Here is a 27562-nt window from a genome sequence, read left to right on the forward strand (position 1 = left end):
GTGAAGTAAAACTGGGTCAGACTCCTCGCCCACGGGTTGTGTGATTTTAAACATATTCCCTTCTTTTCATGAATATTTTGACTTTCAAATGTTTACTTTTCGCATTTGTTAAGATGGAAGCACAGCTGGAGGCGGCATCGAAAAATAAGACATGGACAGGGTCTTATTAAACAGAGCATTTGTAAAAAAAAATAAAATAAAATAAATAAAAAAAAATAAATAAAACATAAAAAACATGACAAAAAATACATAAAATAATAATAATAATAATAATAATAATAATAATTGCTGTTTTATACAATTGCAATTTCATTTGACAACAAAATGGTGTACACGATCATATTTCAAGTCTTGTTTTTTGTTATTCCATGTCATGCTTGGATGTTATGTTAAAGAATCTGTGTATCATTCATTCATTTGTTTTTCAAAATAAAATCAAAAATAAGAAAATCAAAAAATATTATTATTTGTCTCTAAAACCAAAATGAAAAACGGATAATGATTTGTGTTTCCAGTTTTTCATTTTGTGTTTGAATGAATAATGGAAAAAAAAAAAAAAAAAAACCTGACTGAACCAGGACTAAAACAGGACTAAACTAGGACTGAACCAGGAAAAAAACAAAAAAAACTGACTGAACCAGGACTAAAAGAGGACTAAACTAGGACTAAACCAGGACTAAAGTAGGACTGAACCAGGAAAAAAACAGGACTAAACCAGGACTGAAACGAGATTAAAACAGGACTAAACCAGGACTGAACCAGGACTAAACTTGGACTAAACCAGGACTGAACCAGGACTAATACAGGACTACACTAGGACTAAACCAGGACTGAACCAGGACTAAACTTGGACTAAACCAGGACTGAACCAGGCCTGAGTGTCAGGATGCGCCTGCGCACACTGTCAGGTGAGCAGAACTGAGACCCGGACCAAACTGGGACCAGACCACAACTGAGACCAAGACTGAGACCGGTTTAGTCCTGGTTCAGTCCATATGCAACGCAAAAGTCCGGCATCGCAGTTTAAGTCACAGAAATGGGATGGCTGTTATCTTTTTTTTTTTTTTTTTTTTTTTTTTCATTATTCATTTAAACACTAAATTGAAAACTGAATAACAAATCATTATCTGTTTTTTCATTCTGACTTTGGAGACAAATAATGAAGAAAATAATTGTTTTTTCATTTTCTTTTTTCGTTTTATTTTGAAAAACAAATGAACAACACTTTATTCTGATCTATGTTAGAATGTTATTTCCTCTTCAAAAACAGATCTGGAGTTGTGTTTTGTTTCATTCACACAAAACCTGCATATTTAGGCTGAGTTCTTCTCTTACACAGAAAACCCTCATGTGGTAATACAGGAAGTGCTCCACTGTGTTTTTAAACTTCATAGTAGAATCAATAGAATCATTTGGATCTTTTCAACCCTGGAACTTCCGATCTTTACTGATCTAAAGGTAAAACTACCGCTTCATGACATCAGAAGGACGACCAGCGCATTCTGAGTTGTTGAGATGTAAACAGACTGATAATGCAGGATTATTCAAACATGTGTGAATGAAACAAAACAACTCTGGGTATGTTTTTGAGGAGCATTTTAACATGACTAAGAGCTTACAGGAGTCAATTTTGTGTAATATAGGACCTTTAACCCTCTCCAGGCAGGTGTTGCAGATTTTGCAACAGCTAAATTCCAGTTACCTACTTACTCCACATTCATACTCAGGAGCCTTTTCTCCCATCCATGCTGATAAACGTGGACGATGCAGACTGTGCAAGAATGGCTCCACGCAAACGGCCTGCCAGAAGTACAAAGTACTTTTTTTGTTCACAAAGGATAAAAAAGTCAGGATTGTATATTACTACCCCATAATATAATTTTCCCCAAATATCAGATTTTTCCTGATACTAAAAATGTATTTGAGCCTGAGAGGGTTAATGCTACTGGCCCCTGTTCTGAGCCAGATTTCTCCATTAGGACATGAAATAAGGGTCTGGTTAAGTGGTAACGGAGGGAAACAGGGGCACATTTTTACATTCAAATGTCTCTTATTCAGAAACTAGAGGGACTATTGAAATAAGTAAAGTATCAGAATGTAGGAAAGAGTTACACTCCAACAGGGTAAAGTTAAACCTGTGATATTCTTTCAAGTTGTTGACAAAAAATTAAAAAACTCATGTCGGTAGGTAACGGAGGGAATGAAATATGCAGCACTTTTTGAGCAATAAATACAATCAGTGATAACTCTTGGTTCTCACTTACATATCCTTAACAAACTGGTTTGAATATTTGCTTCATGTAGTTTTCTACCATATGGGACAAGATTAGGTTGAAAAACCTAATTTTTTATTAAAAAAGGTCATGGTAACGGAGGGAAAAGTAACGAAGGGAAAATTGTGCAAACAAGTAGAAGGTGCAGGATTTTGCATAATTTGTCAACTTTTTCTTCTGAATACTTTAATAATACTTCAAAATGAAAGGAAACTATTTCTATAAAATATGTCAGTCCTTCCAAGCTAATTTTTATCATTTTATATAAATTTTTTTGAAAAATCATGTACCTTCATCAACAGTTCAAAGATGGAATAACACAAGATATGATGAAATACATCAATTTATTGACAGGATTTGCAGGTCTTTGAAATGTGTGGGAAATAATTTTTTGTTCCATGTTTCATACATGGTCTGTTTAAAACATATGGAACTTTAGAACCAAAAATGGTACAGAAAAAAGGTCAACAGTTTCATAAACTAGAGTACATATGTATCTGTTCAATACATTTTTATATCAGATGCATTAATTTCAATTTTTGGCCTTGTGTTTACTTCTGCTTGACCGGGCCCATAAACAAAACCTGAAGTATACTCACTATCTATTTTTCTCAGTGAGTTTTGAAACAATTTTGGGTTATCCACTCAAAAGCCAGATTAATTTAGAGATACATCAAGTAGGCCATTTGTCTTGTCGTATCTTGTTATATTAAAAAGAGTTTGATGTTGATGTTTGATCACTGTTGAAATGGCAATAAAAAACAACCAAACTCCACTGTAATAAATTAAGTTTAGGTAACACATAACGTCTTTTCAGAGCAATGAAAATGATACTGTAGCTCTTCAAAATGAAGTGTTTGCCGGTTCTAATTCAAATTCTGTCTTTGCAGATGACAATCAGGCTGGCAGTGACACTAAGCTGACAGTGGAGGACCTGTTCAAACCGGAGTTCAAAGTTCACGACCCCGAGGCCAAATGGATCAATGGTGAGTGCCCTAACACATCAGCTTCTGTGGCTTATCCTAATACTGGCTTAAGCGTGGATTGACTCCTCACCATGGAAAGTCTTGTGGCAATTCTGAACATAGAAGCTACTGTGAGATTGAGTTAAATATCCCAAAGTCTAAACTGCTGTGATTACCTTCCTGTAAGTAGCATTAGGAATTTGAAGTTTACGTTTGACCCTCAGAGGCCACTGTTCCTTTTGTTTGGATTCTTAAAGGTCCTATATTATGAAAACTTGACGTTTAACAATCCGTGTATCATTCTTTCATTAGTTTTTCAATATAAAACCAAAAATAAGAAAATGAAAAAATATCATTTTTTTATTTGTCTCAAAAACTAAAATGAAAAAAACGGATACGATTTGGTTTTCCAGTTTTTGATTTGTTGTTTAAATGAATAATGGAAAAAAACAGATAACGGCTGCTTCCAGTTTCTGTGAATTAAACTCCGATGCCGGACTGAACCAGGACTAAACCAAGACTAAAACAGGATCAAACCAGGATTAAAACAGGACTGATCCCAGGACTGAACCAGGACTAAACCAGAACTGAACCAGGACTAAACCAGGACTGAACCAGGACTGAACCAGGACTGAACCAAGTCTAAAACAGGATCAAACCAGGATTAAAACAGGACTGATCCCAGGACTGAACCAGGACTAAACCAAGACTAAAACAGGATCAAACCAGGATTAAAACAGGACTGATCCCAGGACTGAACCAGGACTAAACCAGGACTGAACCAGGACTAAACCAGGACTAAACCAGGACTGAACCAGGACTGAACCAGGACTGAACCAGGACTGAGACCAGGGCTGAAACTGGGACCAGACTGGGACTGAGACTGGGACCAGACCAGGACCAGACTGGGACTGAGGCCAGGACTGAGACGGGTTTAGTCCTGTTTTAGTCCTGGTTCAGTCCAGCATCAGTTTACGTCACATAAACTGGAAACGGCCGTTATCCATATTTTGCATTATTCATTTAAACACGAAATCAAAAACTGAAAAAAAGTAATCATTATCCATTTTTCATTTTGGTTTTAGAGACAAATAATGAAGAAAATTGTTGTTTTTTCATTTTCTTATTTTTTGTGTGTGTATTTTGAAAAACAAATGAACTAATGATCCATGGATTTTTAAGCCATGTTAGAATGTTGTTCTCATCACCTCATCAAAAACATACCGAGTTGTGTTTAGTTTCATTCACACATTTGAGTAACTTTATTTACTATCTTTATTATTAGTCCGTCTACATCTCCAAAGCTCAAAATGCTCTGTTCCACCTTGTGATGTCATGAAGCTGTAGTTTTTAAGTTTTCAAGCTACCTTTTACCTTTTGATTTAGTAGAGATTAGAAATTCCAGAGTTTATTCTAAAGATTCTAGTGAAGGTGTATGATGTACACAGTGGAGCACTTCCTGTGTTACCACATGACATCACAGGGTGGAAGAGCGTGTTTTCTGTTAGAGAGAAGAACTCAACCGAAATATGAAGACTTTGTGTGTTAAATTTGTGAATGAAACAAAACACAGCTCGATATATTTTTGAAACACAGTGTGATGTGGGGCCTTTAATGTTTGCTTGAATGGATTTTTGACCTTGCCAGCTCCCGTACGTTGAATTTAAACGCTGAAAAATGCTTTCGTAGTTTGCTGCGTTGATAATTTGTTGACGCCGTGTGATGCAAACATGTTTTGTCTGTCCCAAGGTTGTTCGAAGCATCCATGAATTTCTTGAATAGTCATTTGACGATACATCTAATTACATTGCAAATATTAAGTATGATTGACACCTTGCTGCTGCTGCTGTTGTTTCTCTCTGGGTTTAAATGTGCATTGCTAAAGAGCTTTCTGCTACTGTTGCTAATGAAGCTTGATTTATTTCCAAATGCATCCACTTCTTGACTCAATGCACTGTTAACCAAGTGTGACGTTGTTAGCATGAAGATCTGGATAGCAGTGATTTGATTGACAGTTTGAACCCTGAGATCACCATGCTTTGGGACTCTACTTGATGATTCTTAGCACTTTTATTTTCTACTTAACATGGAAGAGACGGGAGTTATATTTTATTGAGTACAGCTGTCAGACCTGTGATGGTTGCAGACAAGGTTGCCCTCTCTCACCTTATATATTTATATAGCGGTTCAATTTGTCCTAGAAAATGTGAATATAATGAACTAGTTCTGTCATATGAGTGAAAAAGCGCACTGAACGTTGAATTTAAATGTTAAAGACCATATATTCTGCATTCTTGTGGCTTTAATTTCCTTTAAAACATGCTTTTGGTCACCTTGGGATAAGCATTTCACATTTTCTACTTAACTTAAAATAATGTCTGCATTTGGAAAATATATGAATATGAACTTCACCTCCATTTCCAGTGAGGCATTTAGGCTACGTTTATATGACGACGGTCTGAAAAGAAGACGCAAAAGTGGCATAGCATCTTCATTTATTACTCCGTGTTTCAGTGACGCAAAAGTGTGTGGAATTCGATTGGTTATGCATGCCAGGCGGTTCGGTGGTGACGTATGTGACGTAAAAGCGTATGCGACGTGAGCAGATCTGACCAGAGTTTTGGGTCTTGGGCAGTGTAGATGGAAACGCTACGGTGGAGCGTATTCAACTTTTCCACTCTGAAGGGTGGTTTGAGATTTTTGTGTTTTTAAGCCCCAAAAACGCCGTCACCGTCTAAATGAAAGGCACTTCCCATCAAATATTTTGTCGTTTTTACCCGCAAGCGTTCTCGTGTAAACAGGTCCTTAGAGGTTGGTGCTCCCCCTTCTGTCAGCAATGGAAATGAACATGGCACACTAAACAAATTAAAAATGCTATGTTAACAGTGTCATGTGTTTGTTGTGAACGCACATGATGAGTTCAGTGATGTTCTATGGGCTTAAAGGTTACACAAGATCGACTATTACAGCGTTGTCACCTCCTCAAAAACATACCTGGAGGTGAAAAAATGAGCGATATTGGAGTGCTGTACTGGATCCAAACTCACAAACACAGGTGCTCATCAGACCAGGAGGCTTGAATTCTTGCAGAGATAAAAGAGGATGGCAGAGGCACAGTGTTTATTTGTGGTCACGCCAACGGGTTTTGACTACTTATGAGTCTATCAGGGCTGATAGAATAAGCAGCATGTGTGACCCTGTTTATGGGACCCCTATAAATAGAATATTGTATGAATACAGACCATGAAAGTGGGGCCTTCTGACTTTTAGAGTTTTAAGCAGGAGGTGTCAGAAAAGTTGCCACAGGGATAAGCGGCTTGTGGCAGCCAAGCGTTCATAGTGACGTCACAGCATTAGGACGACGGTAGACTAGTATTTTTTTTTATTTAACCGATCGCTGCTATTTGGTTGTGACGTATGTATTGCACCAAATCCTGTAGGAAGAAGGGCAATAACGTCTTTCCTTTTGATAAAATTCACCAAACATTATCTTTGTTAGAGCTTTAAATCCTCAATCTTGGGAATCGTTGCCAACACAGAAAGTATGGCTTTGTTTACATCCATCTCGACCACTTTGTTTACTGTTGTGCTGTACCACAAAAGGGACCCAGTCATGGCTTCAGAGCTCTTTGCTGATTGGCCGGTGTGCGATCTACAACTTCTGGGGTTCTTACAAACCGTCTAGTGTATTCCGAATCCTGACCTAGTCACTGGAGAGAAATAAAATTGAGTGGAGACACTAGGTGGGCCAGCCTGGTTACACTGGATTTCCCCAGATTTCTCCAGTAGGACATGAAATAAACAAAATCTGAAATATACTCACTACTTCATTTTTATCAATGAGTTTTTGATCCTTCGATGTTGGCTCTTTCTATCATTGTGAAGCAGAATTCTCAAAGTGTTGGATTCTTGGTGAATTTGGTCAAACCCTATAAATAAGGTGTGACCAAATTATCAAACAAACAACAAAACAAATTGTCCATATACATTATAAATGTTGATTTCCAGTATTCTGCTCCAACACAACAAATAAGAAGCACTGTTTTGTATAGGTAGGAGTATAGTCAACAATACATATTTCCCTCAGGTTACACAGCACACTTCATGAATATTTATTTAGAAAGCAGCAGACATTTTGTAAGAAGTGTTTATCAAAAATACACGGGTATTTGATGACTAATTGTTAAGAGGGGGCTTCTTGTCTCCTCTTAACAATTGGCAACAACCTAATATAGAGACATAATATACTGGGGGGGGGGTGTCTTTATTGAGACCAGGGTGGACCGTAGCCCTCAAAGTATAAATCCAGAATGTTTCTCTTTGGAGAAGATGTTTTAAACGCTTTCCTCCACGAGGGTCTTGAGGGATGACCTCTGTCACCATCACCCCTGAGAGAGTTAGAGCTACTGTGCCAACCGCTTTATAATGTTTTAGCATCGGATAAAGTATGTTGTTAATTTTAATGGCATATTTATGTTCAGCCAGTCTCTCTCACAGCCACACTCTCTCTCAAAACAGCCACACTTGAATTTGAGCCTGTATACAGTTTAAGTTTAACTCTGATATGTGTAAATCTTATTGCTTAAAGGGTCTATCTCATGCAAAATCTAAAAGCTTTCTACTTCTAAGAGTGATGTGTGAGCCTTGTATATGTAGCCAAAGTGGTTTTTAGATTGATTCAGTGTTTTTTTTTAACAAATTGCAGCATATTTCTGACACCCTCCCACGTGACAATGAGCTAAAGCTGCTACAACGCTGACGCGCCAGATACACCAATGATGCGTTTGACGTAGCAGAAAGTACTTCGCACCTGCCCCCCTCCCCGCTCCACCGCCTCCGCCCCGCCTCCACCCCACATCGGCTGACAATTCCCACATAAACACCTAAACAAAAGCGACAACATAAGCTAATTGTTCTACACTGCATTGTACACGACATAATAAGTTTATCTACTAGTGTTTATTAATACTTTACCAATCAGTAATGTTCAGCTGACGCGGTGCTTGAGCTTCGTGCACCTCAAAGTCCTCATCCGGTTCCAGGTCCAACACATGCGGCTGAACGTGCTGTATCGCCATGATGAGTAAAAGTTTATTCCTACCGCTATCAGGGTGCACGCCTGTTTCCCCCTCCCTCCCTGAGATGGGCGGAGGAAGGGCGGCTCACTCAGAGCCTACGTCACGTTTGGAGGGTGGAGCCTGTGCTTTCTCAGGACGGGCGGGGGGATGAGCAATAGTCGGCCTTTCATAGTTCCTGGTCTGTGACTGCCTCCAAGAAATCAGTAAGATTTCATAACTACTGTGTAATGGATGTTCCAAAACCCAAATTGTGCTTGTAAATGTGCAGAAGATAAAATGTGAAAAGAGTTATTTTGCATGAGATGGGCCCTTTAATACATCTGTGAAGGTGTTGGATCTTAAGACATCACCGCAATTTATGCATTCCAGTCTTTTTTGACAGCCACGTCTCTCTTCTTGTCGGGGTGAGGTGGCTGGAGTTGTGTTTTGTTTCATTCACACATGTTGAGTTATTAGTCTGTCATCTCCCTGGCTCAAAATGCCATTCCACCTTGTGATGTCATGAAGAGGTAGTTGTCAAATTAGCATCTATCTTTTACCTTTTGTGCATTAGAGATGGACAATTCCAGGGCTTAAATTGTCCAAATGATTCTAGTGATGGTGTATGGAGTTTAACCACACAGTCCTTCCTTCCTTCCTGTATCACCGCATGACATCACAAATTGAAACAGAGTGGAACATTTGTGAGTTAAACAAAACACAACTCCAGGTATGTTTTTATCGATGATACAACTAAACTGCGAAAATGTAAACTGGCTATTTCGGGTGCAAAGACAATGCTGGATTAATGGATGAATGAAACAAGCATGAATGAAACTCCAGAAAATAAAACTCCAACTATGATTATAACATGTCTAAAAACTGCTAAAGGTGCTTAAAAGTGTTCTGTAAAACTTGTAAAAACATAGAAAATGCTGTAATTCTGAAGCTTCTGTATATATATTTTGTGACATTACTTCTTCTTTGCTATGTTGTCCTTTTATAATTTAGCCCAGATGCCCAAACGATGCTCTTTTTGCTCCCTCCATATCCAAGGACAAACACAGGATTCTTTTTCCATTTGTTTTTCACACCGGCAGCACTCACCATGTTCAGCTGTGGTGTTGTTTTGTGGCCCGTTTTAGTTTAGGACATCCAGGTCATGGTGACATTTCCAAAGATTTTATTTATTTATTTATTTTTTAACAATTTGTTATTTTTGCTGCCTGTCACTGTAACTGTGTGGTCATGTCCTTCCTAAATTACTGATGATGTTCCTTTTTGGATTTTACTAGATTAATATTGAATTAAACATTGCCTTTGTTAATGCTCGAATTGATATTAGTTTAGTCTTTTTTCTATTAAGGATCTAACAATGACCAAAATATCTGGATATATCGTCACAATTCTCATTATAATACCTTTATAATAATAATAATAACAGACTTTTTGTTGTAATACTTGATAAAAATGCACCGTCTTAGTCCAATGTGATGTCCATATCAAATAATAAACCAATCATTAACATTGAAAGAAATTATGGAGCTTCACATTCACTTCCATTATATCAATTGGAAATTTCTGAAGATCCATTTCAGCTGTTTAAATTAAAGGTGCATTTTGTCACTTTTCTGGTGGAGGGTCAATTTCTTTTCTGTATGGTGATGTTATTGCTTTGTCTGGAATGTTTCACAGTATGGTATTAAACATTTCTCTCTTCATGGAGACCAAACCAAACCATGTTGCAGATCAGATCTGTGGAGAGGCGACCCCACTCACCCTCACCCTCACCCTCACCCTCCTGCCTGCCTGTTTTCAAGGTATTTCTGAGCTATAAAACCACTTGTATATATCTGTATCTGAATAAATGTAAGGCAGAGCTGTGAAACATCACAAGCAGAGCAGTGACATATCCATAGAAACAAGCATGTGACGGACTCCCAACTAGGAATATGCATGATTAATTGACTAATCGATAATTGATCATTAAGAATTTCATCAGTCACGTTCATTTTTAATCGAAAAACTGAATGTAGGTTGCTGTGTGTAGCAAGGAGACGAGGCTGCGTCTGACACAAACACTGGAGTTGCGCCTCACAGTCCCATGTTTGGGCTCTGGTACACCTCCTTGGAGATCACTGTACCACTCAGTGAGTGTGTTTACATGCACAGTGTCCCGGGTATTATCGGGTTTTTTGAGTATCCCGGTTTTGTCATGGTGCGTGTATATATGCTGTATCCCAGTTATGCAACATAAAGTTGAGTGCGCATGCATCCAAAAGACAAACACTTTTGAGTCTGTTCATCATAACAGTAGCCAACATAAATAAAGTGACCAACATAAATAAAGTGACCAACATAAATAAAGTGAGTGAGTGAAATGACTGTTAATAAAGAGCTGCACTAAACCTGCACACGTCTGATCTCTGAAAATATGAACAACACAACACACACACACAGAACAGACTCACCATCATCATCATCAACATCCCTCTGTCACAGAAAAAACACTCATATTCCACTGAGTCGTGTCCTTTAGTCTGACAGAAGGTGACGCATCAGCACACAAAGAAAGAGATGTTTTTTTTTCAGTGCTTATAGTTTATACAAATGAGCCATGTGGTTTTAAATTTTGTTTCTGTAAAACATAAACAAATGTGTCAAAGCTGCATTAAACACATTATAATGTCAAACAGGCTGATGTGGCTCTATAGTGGTTATACTTTATATGTTGTAAAGTTGAGTTTATTTGTGCAGATTAGTAATAATAATAATAATAATAATAATAATAATAATAATAATAATAATGATCATTTTTTAATATAAAAACATTAATGATTAATCAAAAATTATGCTGTCTACGATCGACCAAAAAGTTACATCGTCCACCTTTAACTTTTTGGAACTTTTTACTATGTTATAACGGCTTTTAATCAAAAGCATGTCTTAAGATATTTTAAATGTCACCCATGCTTGTTTGAGTAATCTTGCGATTTCTCTGTTAGCTGTAAGATTCTGTGCGACGCTCCGCCCTCAAGCCTACACCACCCATGCTCCCACACATCCCAGTTTTCTATAAATATATAAAAGCATGATGTAAACAATCAGACTCAGAGCGTAACATACAAAACTGTAGCTTAAACTCTGCAAATATACCATTTTCAAAACCAGAAAAGGTAAAACTGTAATATTCGGTGGTATCTTCTCTTTAAGCCTGGCCACTCTTCGCTCCAAACAAACTGCAGATAAACCAAGTGAAGCATGGTGCAAGTGAATGTGATTAGGCCTGGCTGGGAGCGTATACTAGACATTATAAAACCCCCGAGGTAACAAATGGGGTGTATACAGAAGCCTCCTCCACCCCTCTTTCTCTCCTCTCCTCCTCTCTGCTGTCTGCGTCTTCCTCCGTGGATTACTCTGTTTGTTTTGGATTTCCTGCGCTGTGGTCTGCGTGACTTGTGCCGTGTGACGCTCCGGGCGAGCTAAAGCCATTCTGTCTGTCAATATCTCATTCCCAGGTGACATTTCTCCACTATCTCCACCTCGTCATTCCCCGATCTGACCCCGGGCGAGAAAAGGGAGGGTGTGAAAGGAAGAAAGAGAGAAAGCGAAAGAGGGGGCGGAGGTCGGGATACAGAGAGATCCAGCTTTTTCTGCTCCAATACTTCGATACTAGAGACTGAAAATACGGTATATTTATTTTCTTTAAAGGGCCCATGTTACGCTGTTTTATGATCAGTGTTGGGAGTAATGTATTACAAAAGTAACGAATTACAGTAATGTATCTCTTTTTGCTGTAACGCAGTAAAGAAAGGCGTTACAGGGGAAAAATTTTTAATATTTTACTCGGTACAAATGTCAGTAATGCACATTACAATGTTTTATTAACCTGGATTAAAGTGGTGGGTTTTTCTTCATACAAATTTGCTAAAATCACCGCGATATCAGCAGCGGTGAAACGCTGGAGACGCGGCCGCTTAGACCTTCAGGTAACCGCGGGCGAAAGGACCGACAAAGAACTCCACTCTGTTTAGACCTGGTTTAGACCTGGGTCAGTTGTGGTTTAGACCTGGTTTAGACCTGGGTCAGTTGTGGTTTAGACCTGGTTTTCAGTCATCCCTCGCTCTATCGCAGTTCACTTTTCGAGGTCTTGTTGTTTCGCAGATTTTTTTTTGTGCAATTTTGCATACAGTACAAAGTGTGTTCAGCTGCCAGATTTAAATAAATATTCAATCTCTAGCAGATTGTGAAATGCTGTATGTTTGTAAGTTTTCTCCCCGACAAAACCCACAATGTCGACGAAATGTTCTGCACCGACAAAGGCTCCTGCGCTCACACCCAAAAGGCAGAGGAAGATGCAAACCATCACACACAAAGTTGGTCTTCTGGACACGCTGAAGGAAGGTAGAAGTTACGCGCTGTAACAGAATCTTGCACCAGGTCTTGTACTCGCAAACAGTTGCTGAAATCAGGGCCGCGAGTCCGCGCAGCAGGGTGTCCGTAAAGAGCGATCGGGCGACAGCCGCTCTTACCTCCGTGAGGTGCGGAGCAGAGCCGCTCCTTTCTCCTGCGGTCACCTTCGAGCCCGTCCCTACAGTGAGTCCTGTTTTAGTCCTAGTTCAGTTCTGGTTTAGACCTGGTTTAGTTGCGAAAGTTCAGCATCTTTGCAGTTATTTTGGTGAGAGTAACTTAAAGTAATGCAATAGTAATGTAATGCCTTACTTTTTAAATGCAGTAATACTGTAATGTAAATGACAGTAATAAGTCATAAATAACGCATTACAGTTTTAAAGTAACTTGCCCAACAGTGTTTATGATTCATTCGAATAGGAGAAAGAGAGTGAGACAGGAGTGTGAAAAGAGGTGGAGAAAGAGAGCAAAGAGAAAGGTAGAAGAGAGTGTGAGATGGCGAGGGAGGGTGGTAGTGAAACAAAGAGAGAGCACAGGAGAAATTGACTGAGATAGATTGAGAGATAGAGAGGAGATAGAGAGAGAGGGGGAATGTATAGAGCCAGGGAGAGAGGGATGAGAGAGGGAAAGAGAAAGTTGCGTGTAGGAGGAGAAGGAGACATCAATAGAGAAGTGTGTATGAGAAAAAGAAAGAGAGAGGGGTGTGTGTGTGCGTGAGAGAGAAATGGATAGACACAGATTAATAGGTGAGAAAGATAGATAAAAAGAAAGAGAGTAAGAGGAAGGAGGTGTGTATGAGAGACAGAGAGAGCGGGAGTGCAAGAGAGGCAATAGTCGGGTTTATATGGGCTTTGGTTTGTGGATGGATGGGGCAAAATAGACTTCAGACAAATGGAGAAAGATAAGACGGACAGACGGGCCAGCGAGGAGAGATTGATCACCGGGATTTAGAGCAAAAATGTGATTTGGTTTCGGGAGCCGCAGCTTTGAAGGTTGCACCGAAGAGAGCGGCGTGTCTGCTGCACGACGTGAATGAGGAAATCCAAAATGTGATCGATCATTAAAGTGCAAATGGGGAGTACACAAGACGAGCCGCGGGGCCAAAACGCAGAGAAACGAGAGAATCCGAGGGAACGTTATGTTAAGTCTGAAATCCTAGAATCCACAGAGCTATAGGACGAGGGATGAGATGTTTAGAATATTAGTGATACAATTGCAGTCTAAATATTATTATCCTAAGTTAGTATATGTATATCCTTTATTATTTTGTGCTGTATTTTGTTTTGCCTCTTGTCTGCAGCGTAAACCACCATTTCATTTCTCTCCAGCGACTAGGTTAGGAAACAGAACACACTAGACCAGGGATCTCCAACCTGTAACTCTCTACCCCTTCCAAGTAGCTCGCCAAAGGATTTTTGAATTTTACGTATTATGCTCAATAGTCAGAGTTGGGGAGTAACAGATTACATGTACTGGCGTTATGTAATCAGAGTACAAATTATGAGTAACTGTATTCAGTTACAGTTACTGTTTCAGTGAGTGGTAATTGGATTCCAGTTACTTTGTTGAAATAAATGGATTACACGGTTTTCACATTTTAGACTATATCCCCCTCTTTTTTTTTTTTGGTAATTCCACTCATTGCTAGAAACTAAACCAGGTCTAAACTAGATCTAACCTAGATCTAAACCAGGTCTAAACCAGGACTAAAACAGGTGTAAACCAGGACTAAAACAGGTCTAAAACCAGGTCTAAACTAGATCTAAACTAGATCTAAACCAGGTCTAAACCAGGTCTAAACCAGGACTAAAACAGGTCTAAACCAGGACTAAACCAGGTCTAAACCAGGACTAAAACAGGACTAAAACAGGTCTAAACTAGATCTAAACCAGGACTAAAACAGGACTAAACTAGATCTAAACCAGGTCTAAACCAGGTCTAAACCAGGACTAAAACAGGTCTAAAACCAGGTCTAAACTAGATCTAAACCAGGACTAAAACCCGGTCTAAACTAGATCTAAACCAGGACTAAACCAGGTCTAAAACCAGGTCTAAACTAGATCTAAACCAGGTCTAAACCAGGATTAAATAGGATTTAACAGGATTAAACCATTCTGTGTGGACATGTCTCCTCTTCTATCAATAATATTTTTAATACCGTGAAGTAAAGTCTGGGCATTTTCTTTTCTTTTATCAGACAAATTATCTTATGTTACGATATATCTTAGTCTTTGCTTCTCTACAGCAAATCAAGTAATCCAAAGTATTCAGATTACGTTACTCACCTTAAATAACTTAATGGATTCCATTACAAACTACATTTTGGGGTATGTAATCTGTAATTTGTAGGAGAATACAGTTTAAAATTAACCTTCCCAACACTGTCAATAAGTAAAGTCTGATTGATTAAATGTAGGTGACCAGACGTCCCTGTTTACCCAGGACAGTCCCACTTTTGAACCCTGTGTCCCCTGTCCCAGCAGATTTATCCAAAACCATTGATTTTCCCAATTTTATACAAGAAATGTCCCAGATGTCCATATTTTTGACCAATTTGACCCCTGCCAACAGTAAAGAGAGACATAAATTGTTATTTGTTCAGGTAAAATACAGAAAATCTTAAAAACGGCCAAAACACAAAGAAAATGTGGCTGTTCTGACTCATGTTAGTCATGAATGGGCCGAGTGCAGAACAGTTCTCCTTAATTACACACTTGATTCACAGTTCACAAGGATGTCCTAGTTTTTGATTTTGAAAATCTGGTCATCCTAATTAAATGCCCATTACCACTGTAAATGTATAATCTTGATGCTTAAATTTGTACACTAATAAATGTTGAATGAATGAGTCTAATTGTACACTTCTAAGGCTCACCCTAGCTCTTATATTTATATTTATTTATTTCTTGTGACCCCTAAAGCTAGTAGCTCTCTAGCATTTTCGTTTTGTAAAAGTTGCTCACCGGAGGAAAAAGGTTGGAGACTCCTGCACTAGATGGTTCACAAAAAAACAATCAGTGAAGAGCCATTCATTCCGTGTTGGCAATGATTCCTGAGATTGAGAATTTAAGGCCGGAACAAAGAGAATGTTTGGTGAATTTTATCAAGGGGAAAGACGTTATCGCCCTTCTTCCTACGGGATTTGGGAAAAGCTTAATATACCAGTTAGCCCCATACATCACGACAAAATAGCAGCGATTGGTTAAATTAAAAAAGTACCCGCCGACTGTCGAGCGAACGAATCCTAAAGCGGCGAAGTCAGACGGTTTCTGAGGAGTGAAACCAACTGATGAATCTGGCTAAGGTAAACTACCTTCTAAAGAAAAAAAAAATAAATCTAAAATTGTATGTAGTATGCAGTAAATGAACGTTACATCTTCATTGCAATAACTTTTTCACATCTTAGATATTGTGTTGTGTTGTCTGTACAGTATATGCACCAAGTGTGACTATTTATATAAGAGCTGTAAAAATGCTAGTTTTCCTTTTTAAATGTTTTGACAGGATCTTAGTGTGAATCATTCTGGTTAGAATAGAAAGAATTAAGATTAAAATGCAGTTATTTTGTCATGTAGTCTGTACTGAAATGGAAGGATCGTGTTCTGTGTAGTTCCCTCTGTTTTACTGTATTGTACTGTAGATTATTAACCTAATTCATCAGACGGTTTTACTTCGTTTCACTTCGTACAAACTGTCTGACCTTGTAGCATTGGATTTTGTTCGCTCGACGGTAGGCGGGTACTTTTTAATCTTTGAATGAATCGCTGTTATTTGGTCGTGACATATGTAATGTGCTAACTGGGCTAACTGGTATATTAAGCTTTTCCCAAATCCCGTAGGAAGAAGGATAATAACGTCTTTCTCCTCGATGAAATGCACCAAACATTTTCTTTGTCCCGGCTTTAAATCCTCGATCTTGTTAATCATTGACAACACTGAATACATGGCTCATCGCTGATTGGCTGGTGCCTGAACTTGCACTTTTGGGTTTTTTGTGAACCGTCTAGTGTATTCTGATTGCTGGCATAGTCTCTGGAGAGAAATGAAATTGAGCAGAGGCACTATGTGGCGCCAGCCTGGCTAGTGTACTACTGTAGTACATTTGAGAATACCTCATCACAGTACTTCAATTACATCCAAGGTAACAAATAGAGAAGTGGGAGCGACATGTTCCAGTTTGTTCCTGTAAAATTAAGCACCGCATGTACCAACTGTAAAGAGAAAAGTATTTCTAAAAACACAAACTGTTATTATTTAAAAGAAGCATCAGGTGTTTTCAAGTCACGGGGCTCAAAACTGAGTCATGCCCCAAGTCATTGACCTTCAAGTCCAAGTCAAGTAACAAGTCTTAGTCCATTTTATCAAGGCTCAAGTCCTAAAAATAGTGACTTGTAAATCCCTTCCTCTGGCTATCGGTGCTCGAATCCATATTCTTTGGAATGGCCCAATCGCTTTTGTTGACAAGTCCATGATTGTTTTGCCGTTGCATTTGAAGTTGCCCATTGTTTACATTTTGTTCTAAGACTCTGGCCTCTCCTTGTTTCCTTGTACAGTTGCACAGAGCACAGTGGGACAGGTTAAATAGAGAAATGCCACAGGCGAGCTCCGTCCTGTGTGATGGATGAGTGCTGTTTGTGTCCATGTCATCAGCGCAGTCTGCCTCCAGGAGAGACGGGGAGACGGAGAGAAAGAGAGAGAAAAGATGGGTAGGACGTAGGGAGCGAAGGAGGAAGCAAGAGGGAGAGAGAGATAGAGTGAAGGAGACTAAGAGACGATGAAGAAAGATGGGAAGTAACAGAGAGAGAAACAGCAAAGGAGAAAGAGGGAGAGAGGAGAGAAAGATTGGAAGTACATGGGCAGGACATAGGGAGTGAAGGAGAAAGCAAGAGGGAGAGAGATAGAGTGAAGGAGACTAAGAGAAAGAGGAAGATGGGAAGTAACAGAGAGAGAAAGAGAAGAGAGAAAGAGGACATAACCAAAACTGGAGAAAGAGAGGAAGGAGGTAGGTAGGAAACAACGTAAGTAAGAGAGAAGGAGGGACAGACGGAAAGATAAAAGGAGAAAGAAAGAAAGACAGGACAAGACTGACTTTGACTTTAACAATACATTTATTATATCACTTATGACACAGGTGTCAAACATATGGTCCAGGGGCCAGATCCGGCCCTCCAAGACCTTTAATCTGGTCCTCAGCTGATTTTCGACTAAAATATTTTTATTAAATTTTCTATTAAAATATTGGTAATTTTCTGCGGTGCTGAGCAGAGCAGCGTCTCCAGTGTCTTTGTACGTGGCCCCTCCCACCAGAGCAGCACAAATGAAGACTTGTCTCTTTCCAAACGCTCTTAAAGGACGATCGTTTTGACTGTTGACCGTGACATCCTCATCAGAAAAATTCGAAAATGAAAAGTGCAGGATTTTCCAGGATGTTAAAACATTGTGTTGAAATTGCATTTTTCTTAAAGTTTCAGGTTGTTCTTAATATTATAATATTTTGTGAAAGAAAGAGTTCAACAATTAAAAAAGATTTCTGTAGTAGATTTGCGTTTCTCTGCACAAATATTTGAACTTCTTGTTATTTTTGGGGTATATATGCCATGAGTTTTCTGATCCGGCCCCTTTGGCATCAAAGTAGGTTGGATACGACCCCCGGACCAAAATGAGTTTGACACCCCTGAAGAAAACAACAACAACAACAACAACAAAAAAACAATACTCAATCTCCCAACCCTCCCCTACAGATGTAAAATCAACTGTCCCTCCCCCTCACTGAAGACAAACACCTGTTCACCGCCCACACTGCCACAAAATCCTCCACCTGCCCCACCAGTGCACTGTACATAAACTCCAACCTTGAGTCGTGCCCCCACCAGTCTCTTCAACAGGAGTTCACAGTCTGTACATCCTGAACCGACCATGTGGTTCCTCCTGCTGAGCCACACGCTTATCTTTGCCTGACCCAGTGTTACGACCCAGCTCGTTTGGGGTGAGGGAAGTAACAAAAACAACCAAGATGGAAAAATTGAATAAATGAAGTAATGTTTAATTAACAGGAATGTAAAAGTAAATCAACAAAACAGACTAAAATATATACAGAAAATAACCTAAACTAAGAAACAAAACAGCAGACAACGGGTTTTGTGTCACAAAACGGATTGCGCAGGCTTACACAGAACGAGTGGTTAAACTAAGGGACACACACTAAACTAAAACACAAGTTCCCCAAATTAAACCACGTAAGCCCACAAACAGAATCGAGTGACCAAAATAAAAAGAGACACGAAACAGAACTACACTACACACAACAAAATGGCAGACTGGTCACCAAGGCCAGCAGCCCCGATCAGGTGCTGATAATCTCCTTAAGTAGGGGGCGGTGGCTGGAGGTGAGGTGGGCGTAGACATGCCCCGCCAATCACGCGCCAGGGCTCCCACAGCAGGAATCAGGAGTGTTCAGCAAAATAATTTAGAACACACAAAACAAGTTACCCCAAGGACCAAGTTCACAAGTGGTACAGTCCCGCCCTGGGCCACAGAGAACTTGGGGCCAAACACAAAGAGCTCCCGGGTCAGTGTTTGGCCCAAAGTGTGCAGCCATTGGCCCAAGAGAGTAAAGAGGGGAGCCAGGCGGGGACAAGGCAGCCACAGGTGTTCTAGTGTCTCTTCTTGTTGTTAGAAGGCACAGTGTTTGTCTGATCTTGGGTCAAGGTGGGCCACGTGTCACCACCCTCCATCGGCGCAGCGTTTCTCTATGGGGGGGCCGGTACAGGGACCTCACGGAGAAGAACGTGACCACCCGGACTCTGGGACACCGGACAGCTCGGCTCCGTGGACGAGATGTAAAAGTCCTTTTTTCTTTGTTGTGGACATGTCTGAGAGGACGGGGGTGTCAAAGGACAAAATTCTTCCATTGCGGTCCTGTGACCCTCCGGCGGCTCGTACACGCAACGGACAAGGACAGGACTGGAGGATGGAGAGAGAGGAGACAGGACACAGGGAGTAAAGGAGAAAGCGAGAGAGGAGATAGGACACAGAGTAAGAGAGGGGGAGAGAAGAGAGAGATGAAAGAGTGGGAGAGACTGAGAGATGGAAGGTAAACGAGATCGGGAAAGAGTAAAGAAGAAAAAGGAGATAGTAAACAGTAAGAAAAACAGAGAGAGGGGAAAGAGTGAGCGATAAGGAAGACAGAGAGAAAGAGAAAAAGAGAGAGAATGGGGTAAAAGAGTAAGAACAGATGGAGAGAGAGAGAGACCCTGGCTGCTTTCTGCTGGCTGTGCTGTGAATGTAAACTAGCGCGGGCTCACTGCGTGTGTGATTTGAACATGACTTGGAAACGTTAAATTGGCTCTTTTCATGCGCTCATCAAAAAGTCGCCCCCTCCGCTGTAGATGTATAGTCGCCATGGAAACGGGATCGTCCTTTACACTGTCAGAGCGAGAAGTGAAGCAAAGGGAGGGGAGCAACAGGCTTTACACGACCGTATATTAGTGCATTAATGAACTCGATAAAGACATCATTAAGGCTACGGAACTGTAGACTGCGTAAAGAAGTGGACAGTCAAGTGAAGCTCATCGAGACCTGCGGTTATGGGAGCAAACTGGGAGCTGTGTTCCGTATTTGGAATTCCGACCGCGATTATCATAGCAACCAGAGAGCCAATCGAGCGAGGTTGTAGACGGTAACGCCCCATCCCGCCCACACGGCTACTTACTTAGCAACACTGTCAATCAAACTTCTCTGAAAGTAGGTGCCTAGTTTGTCTGTTATTAAAGGGACAGTTCGGAATTTTGGACATAGGACCTCATTTCCTAGTGAGACAGAGTGCTGGAGACATGTGGAGACACTTTTTAAAATATTCCATCCAGTCCTTGTATTTGCAGAGGTCGCTGGTGCTAGGCTAGTGCATGTCAATGGCCATAGTTATCCTGCCGCTAAAAAAAATCTTACCCATTCCACAAAGCACCCAAAGCAAATCTATTATTACGCCAGACTGTCGATGTGAATGTCCATGTCAATAGAATAATTTTTGAAGTAAAACCAACCGTACATTTGAAGGATTTATGTGTGAGCAGCAGCAGCGAGTTATATATACGATATATGAGAAAATAGTCCCTCAACATGCATCAATTCATGCGATGCAAGGTTAGTTTTATTTCAAACATTATTCTGTCAACACAGACATTTACATTGACAGTCTGGTGTAATAATTGTTATGCCTCGAGTGCACTGTGGTAGCCTGATGCATCAGCAGGTTTCACTTTATGGAAACCGTCTGACTTCACAGCATTAAGATTTGTTTGCTGGATTGGTACTAGGTTGGTACTTTTTTATTTAACCAATTGCTGCTCTTTGGTCGCCAAATTCTGTAGGAAGAAGGGCAATAACGTCTTTCCCCTTGATAAAATTCACCAAACATTCTCTTTTTCTTTCTTCTTTCTTCTTGAGTTTGATGTCATGGCTTCACCGCTCTTCATTGACTGGCCGGTGCGCGGTCTACAACTTTCAGGGTTCTTGCAAACATCTAGTGTATTCTGATTCCTGACCTAGTCGCTGGAGAGTAATGAAATTGACCTCTGTAAATACAAGAACTGGATGGAATATTTTAAAAAGTGTCTCTACACGTCTCCAACCCTCTGGCTCACTAGGAAATGAGGTTTGATGTCCAAAATTCCGGACTGCCCCTTTAATACAAACATTTTAAGACCAAAATGACAGCAGCAGTTACATAAAGAGGGTGTGAGTTTTTCAATAGAAAGTGAATTGGAGCCAGAGTCGATGGAGCCGGAAGCATGGCCATGTTCACTTCCCTTTTGGAACAGAGATTCTAGCGGGTTACCTATGTCCATTTAGACATACATCACAGTCTATGTAATCAAAACTACATGGTCTAATTCAGGGGTGCTCAATACGTCGGTCGCGATCTACCAGTCGATCGCCAAGGTCGTGTGGGTAGATCACCGTGTCTCGTCTCGGACTCGCGTTTGGACTTGGTCTTGTCTCTCATTCACTCAACAAGTGCGATCATATTTCATTACGGCCGCTGCTGTTGGCAATAAACTTGTAGCGGGGTGCAGGAGCGTGTGGGGCGTCTCAGTGCAGCCTGTGCGCTCATTTGAAACCCGCGGAGACTCTACGGCACATCACAAACACACACGCTCCCTATGCACGGCTCGTCTGCGACAGCGTGTGCCCTCGTGTACCAGCGTGCATCACAGGGCAGGTTCAACTTCCTAAACATCCTACCTGTTCATCTGCCTCACGTCAGCACGCCGCCCCTCGCCTTTTCACGCTCTCGCTCCTTCCTGCGTACAGCGAACACAAGCCCCTCCCACAGTGCGGCTGATTAGAAGAGCAAGACCAAACGTGAAGCAAAAACGAGTCTAAATTTGTGTTCCAGTGTTGGCACAAAGCAGGTCTACAGCATAGAGCGGATCTACAGAACAGACCTACTGCCACATTTGGCTGAAGTTTGCCTAACAAAAGTGCACAAATGCATCTGTGTTTGTCACGATGTGTGTTTGGTTTGGTAAATGTGCAGAGGCTGGTAAATATCACTGCAAAACCAGAAAAGAATGCAACTCCAGTTTGGAACTTTAAAAAACAGGTTTAAAAATCTTCCTTCACTTTTTTCACAGTTTTGTGTAAAGTGCTAGAGGAAGTTCTCTTAAAGAAGAGGTTCTCAAACTGTGGGTGAGGGTCCAAAAAAGTGGCACAGAGTGTTTCAGTGCAGTTTGTTTGACTTTGTATTAGGTAGATCTTTATATGACTTGGTCATTTTGTAAGTAGCTCGCATGCTGAAAAAGTGTGAGCACCCCTGGTCTAATTGGACTTGTTGGCGACTGTACGGTACATGAGACCCTATATAAAATACATGTTATTTGGAACTCATATTTCCCTGCCTTTTCATGTACATACCAATGATAGCAGCAAAACATTGAAGTCCCATCATTACACATGAAAAGAGTGTTATTTCCCTATTGGTACGCTCTATATACTGGTGCACACTGTGTAATTAGAGTGTTGGGGATGTAATCTTGTGTAAATGACTCGTTGAAGTGTAGAGGAGAGGAGAGGAGAGAGGAGGCAGAGACCCTACTGAAGCCTATTCACACCGAGGCAGCTTATCTGTACCATAATTACAGGCGCTGATGTCATACACTTCAAAGTACTGTATTTGCATATGTAACTGCGCAGCTTTCATAGCACACCACGTGGATCAATCAGGTTCATTTGGGATTCTGATAATTTATTCCAGATTTTTTTTTTTTTTTTTCAGACCTGTGTAAATTAGTTTTTGATACAGTGAATAGTCACATGATGTTGCTGTGACCTGTCTTACCTGCTGATTTACATGGGCTTTGGTGCTGGTCTTTGTGCCAGTAGAGGCAGGACGATAGCGCCACCTGCAGTCCGGCTTATTCAGGATTGTATCCCTTGTGTGTGTGAGTAGAAAGCCCCCTCGTCCTGGTCTATAGTCCTAGCCTGATTCATCAGCCGGTTTCGCTTCGTGGAAACCGTCTGATCTCGCGTCATTAGAGTTTGTTTGCTCGATGGTAGGCGAGTACTTTTTTATTTAATTAATAGCTGCTATTTGGTCGTGACGTATGTAATGCACCACTAACAGGACTAACTGGTATATTAAGCTTTTCCCAAATCCCGTAGGAAGAAGGGCAAAAACATCTTTCCCCTTGATAAAATTCGCCAAACATTCTCTTTGTTCCGGCTTTAAATCCCCGATCTAAGAAATCATTGCCAACACAGAATGTATGGCTCTTTGCAGATTGGCTGGTGCCCAGACTCACACTTCTGGGGATGCATTCCTATTCCTGACCTAGTCACTGGAGAGAAATGAAATAGTGGAAACCATCAAGATTTCACTTGCCTATATGTTTTTTGTTCTTTGTCCCAGTGATGTTGGCTCTCCATACTGTGACTTATCAGAACATACTGTATTTGGTCTTACTCACAGCGTTAAAATTATTTCATTCAATTGTAGGCGAGTACTTTTTTTATTTTACCAATCGCCGCTATTTGGTCGTGACGTATGTAATGCACCGCTAACGAGTCTAACTGGTATATTAAGCTTTTTCCAAATCCCGTAGGAAGAAAAGAAAGATATTCACCAAACATTCTCTTTGTTCTGGCTTTAAATCCCCGCTCTAGGAAATCGTTGCCAACACAGAATGTATGGCTCTTTGTTGATTGGCTGGTGCTCAAACTCGCACTTCTGGGGTTTTTGCAAACCATCTGTATCCGATTCCTGACCTAGTCGCTGGAGAGAAATAAAACTGAGCGGAAGCACTAAGTGGCGTCAGCCTGGCTAGTTCTCAATTGACTTATATGGTAAAATATTGAATAAATAAAAAATAAAAAATAAATACTTGTATTCATATGAAGTTCTTCAGAAGTAATTTGAAGGATAAATAACACAGTTGGATCTCTTGTACTAGTATCAATTAGTATCAGGTCTTGGCAGATACTTACGGTCAAAGTATCAATATCAATATCAGTATCAGAACTGAAAACGCTTCATCAGTATTAGATTTTGTGAGCGGTTACTTGTCCTCAGAATGACAGTGTGTAGCAGGAAGCTGAAAGCCTGTGTAAATGTATTGCGTTGCCACAGTGCATAAGTGATGGCGACAGGAGCAGAGTTACAGATGGATTGAGACTTGAGTGAGATTTTTCCTGCGCTGCAAAGTGACGTTAAAGCTCTAGATTAATCAGAGCGGCGCCGAGCTTTCACACTAAATTGGCTGCTCACCGCGATTGTACAACATATGTCATTCAACTCGTCTTCGATCCTGCCTCTGTCACACACACTGGTGCACGCCTGTCATGATAACCAATCTGAAATGCAATATATGGACTATAATACTGAGACTAATTTATGCCTCTGACAATAACCCTAAAGCAAAATTATCCCAAAGAATACTCTCATTTATCAAGCGTTTGCTCATGTGGAAACCAGCTAACCGTGCTAAAATTGGAACCAGTTCCTAAAAGGTGCAGCACAGTTTTACTCCTATGAATGAATGAATGAATATGCAAAACAAGGCATTTTGAAACAGAGGAAATGCAAATGAAGTGATTTAGCAAGCGCTCACAAATTTATTACAACTATGATAGCAAATACCGTGTGATAATATAGTACAGTAACCTGGACTGATAACTGAAGCCCTTCAGGAGCAACGCTGTTAGAAACAATTTAGAGCAGAATGAAGCACTTTTGTAGTGAGTTTACATCGGCATAGTGACTCATAGATGTCATTTAGAGATAAATAACTAAATGTTCTGCACTGGTACAAAGAAAAAGTATGCACGATAAATACTGACCCCCACCCCCCTAGAAGTCCAGTTGTCCAAATGTTGTCTATAGAGATATATTCTAAAAGCAGCTCTGCTTTGTGACCAAGTTTCAGGACAGACCTGTGGAGAGGCGACCCCACTCACAATCACAATACCTGTTTTTCAAAGTATTTTTTGAGTTATTAAACTACCTGTAATTCAATAAATGTAAAGTGTAACTCTTTAATATCACACTGTGGAACATTCCAGACAGAGCAGTGACATATCCTTAGAAACAAGCAGGTGATGGAACCCCAACCATAAACTTACATAGCACATCTTTAAGAGTCAAAATGAGATTGCTGTGTGATTTCTGTATCCAGAGTGTCTTTATTGGCTGTGAATCAGGAAGTAATGCTGGTGCGCTGTTAGCATGCTCGTTGTTCAGTGAGATTCTGTGCCGGCGAAAGTGAGGAATGCGTCGCGACGACTGTTGTTTTGCGAGGATTGACGTGGTTCGGAGGGACATAGTTATTTGTTGTCAAATAACTACAAAGCACTGCAGGAAACAATGCCACCCCAATCACGCATGAGTTCCCTCGTGAATATTAAAGAGCAAAGCCTTTTGTGTAGCTACACATGTAGTGGCAGAATGTAAACACACACAAATTGCGCAAATTCACTCATGCACTGCCCTGCACCGAACTGCACGTCCCGTACCAAACAGTTTGGCATGAATACATGAACTGTTACACTCCTCTGAACTAGTAATATATTTTTCTCTGATATAAGCTTTTAATGGCTTGAGCATCAAGTGTTGGTTCTGATAATGTGCATTTACTATTGCCTGTACGTGGGCGTTAATAACATACTGCTCAGTTGGTACATATAATGAACGGCAATTATGAATACTTTCTTGGGAAAACTAAGAAATTATAAATTAAATTACTACAATAAAAGGTTTTCTGAATACTTGTGTACGCCCACTCTGTTGTTGACAGTTAACAGCTGTTACCAGTTAGTTGATATTGAAATTATTCCTGCATTATAAAACACAGCTTATAATATAGTGCAGGATACTCACATTTCAAATTGGTCTTGATACTCAACTCCTGATTCCAATACTACCATGAGAAATAAAAACATTTTTTTAGACAACAGAATGTCATTTTCAATATTAAATCATAAGTACTCTCTTTTATATTACCATGTAATCTTATATGTGTGTAATCCTTCATTCGTTCAGGTGGGGTCCATACTGGTCCATGGGCGTATACAAGTTTATTTATTATAATATTTGTACTGATACAGCTCAAGATCAGTTGAAAACTATTCAGAAAAGGTTCATTTCTGTGCTGTGAATGTGACTTTTTTAGTATCAGTATCTGTTCAAATGTGCATCTAATTTCGATACTAGTTTTAGTATCGATTAGAATCTGATTTGTCTCAAGATTCATATGCTATTAAGAAATTCTTTTAGCAAACATATCTCTTGTTTGACTGCTTTTCTTATTCTTTTCCTTCTTTCTGTGAGGTTACTTTGGTCACTACAGCCAAAATACATGCTGCCATTGTGTTGTTGGGCAAGACACTTCACCCTCTCCACCTCATATGAATTGAGGACCCCTAAATCACAGTACGTCAAATTGAATGAACAATAGAGTTATGAGTGTGAGAAAATCAATGCCTCATTCTTTTTCATCCGTATGTTTTTTTGTATTCTTGAAGGAGGGTTAAAAAAAAGCATAAAAAAGAGCAAAGATCTGGTGCTGATGCAAGTGCTGGTAACATCAGAACACCACAAGACAACATTTAATCAAACACACTTTTAACATTTAACTGGTCTTGTTGGATATGCAGTAATCTCTCCGCTGTGAAGGCCGTCTCGAGCCCTGGAGCAGAGTGGGCGTTTCTCCTCATTGTCGGGCTCCGGTTCCGTGGGTGTGGACGTTACTGATGCCTTCACACATCAGAAAGGACTCATGCTCATTTGTGGAAGTCACGATCTTCTCCAATTTTTTCTCACAAAAGCGTTTAAAGGTGCATTGTGTAACTTTCTTAGTGGAGAGTCAGTCGAAAAGTTTTCTTCTTGGACATGTTATTACTTTGTCTTTTTCTAGACCTAAGAGCAATTTTAGTAGATTTGTCCTTGCCTAGATTTTTTTTTCTTAATTTTTATATTAAAACTCCCCCTTTTAACCCTAATGAAGTGTTATATGTCCTTTTTTATCAGTACAACCAGTTATTTCACAATCTGTATGCTGTAGTTGTGTCATATGGCTGTAATAAAAGCTACAGGACCATAAATACAAATGGAACAAATAAAATTCATACTCTTTCATACAAAACACACAGCAAATATGTGTAAACAACTTTTTGGACATGAAAAATGCTTAATTTAGGGCCTTAGCTACAAAAGTGCAAAATATCAAGTATGTAAGTAAATTATAAACATCTTCATTGCCCTCAAAACAGAAAAAAAATGCAATGGCCCCGTGACTTTCCTGATATCAGTCATGGAAACAGCTGGTGTCAGGTCCAGGGCACAGAGCCACATCACTTCCAGCAT

At 40.1% G+C, this 27562-nt stretch overlaps 1 protein-coding gene across 1 annotated transcript in view; it reads left to right on the forward strand.

Annotated features, from left to right (window-relative positions):
• The window catches only part of LOC110158188 (inactive dipeptidyl peptidase 10), a 232283-nt gene that overhangs the window by 13002 nt on the left and 191719 nt on the right, over nucleotides 1-27562 (forward strand). Inside the window, exon 3 of the mRNA XM_055150252.1 lies at nucleotides 3164-3259. Within this exon, the coding sequence (XP_055006227.1) occupies nucleotides 3164-3259 (96 nt within the window). The remainder of the gene's footprint in view (nucleotides 1-3163; nucleotides 3260-27562) is intronic.

Source organism: Boleophthalmus pectinirostris, unplaced genomic scaffold (assembly GCF_026225935.1).
Source record: "Boleophthalmus pectinirostris isolate CB_2022bp ecotype Guang Dong unplaced genomic scaffold, ASM2622593v1 HiC_scaffold_1, whole genome shotgun sequence".
Taxonomy (NCBI): domain Eukaryota; kingdom Metazoa; phylum Chordata; class Actinopteri; order Gobiiformes; family Gobiidae; genus Boleophthalmus; species Boleophthalmus pectinirostris.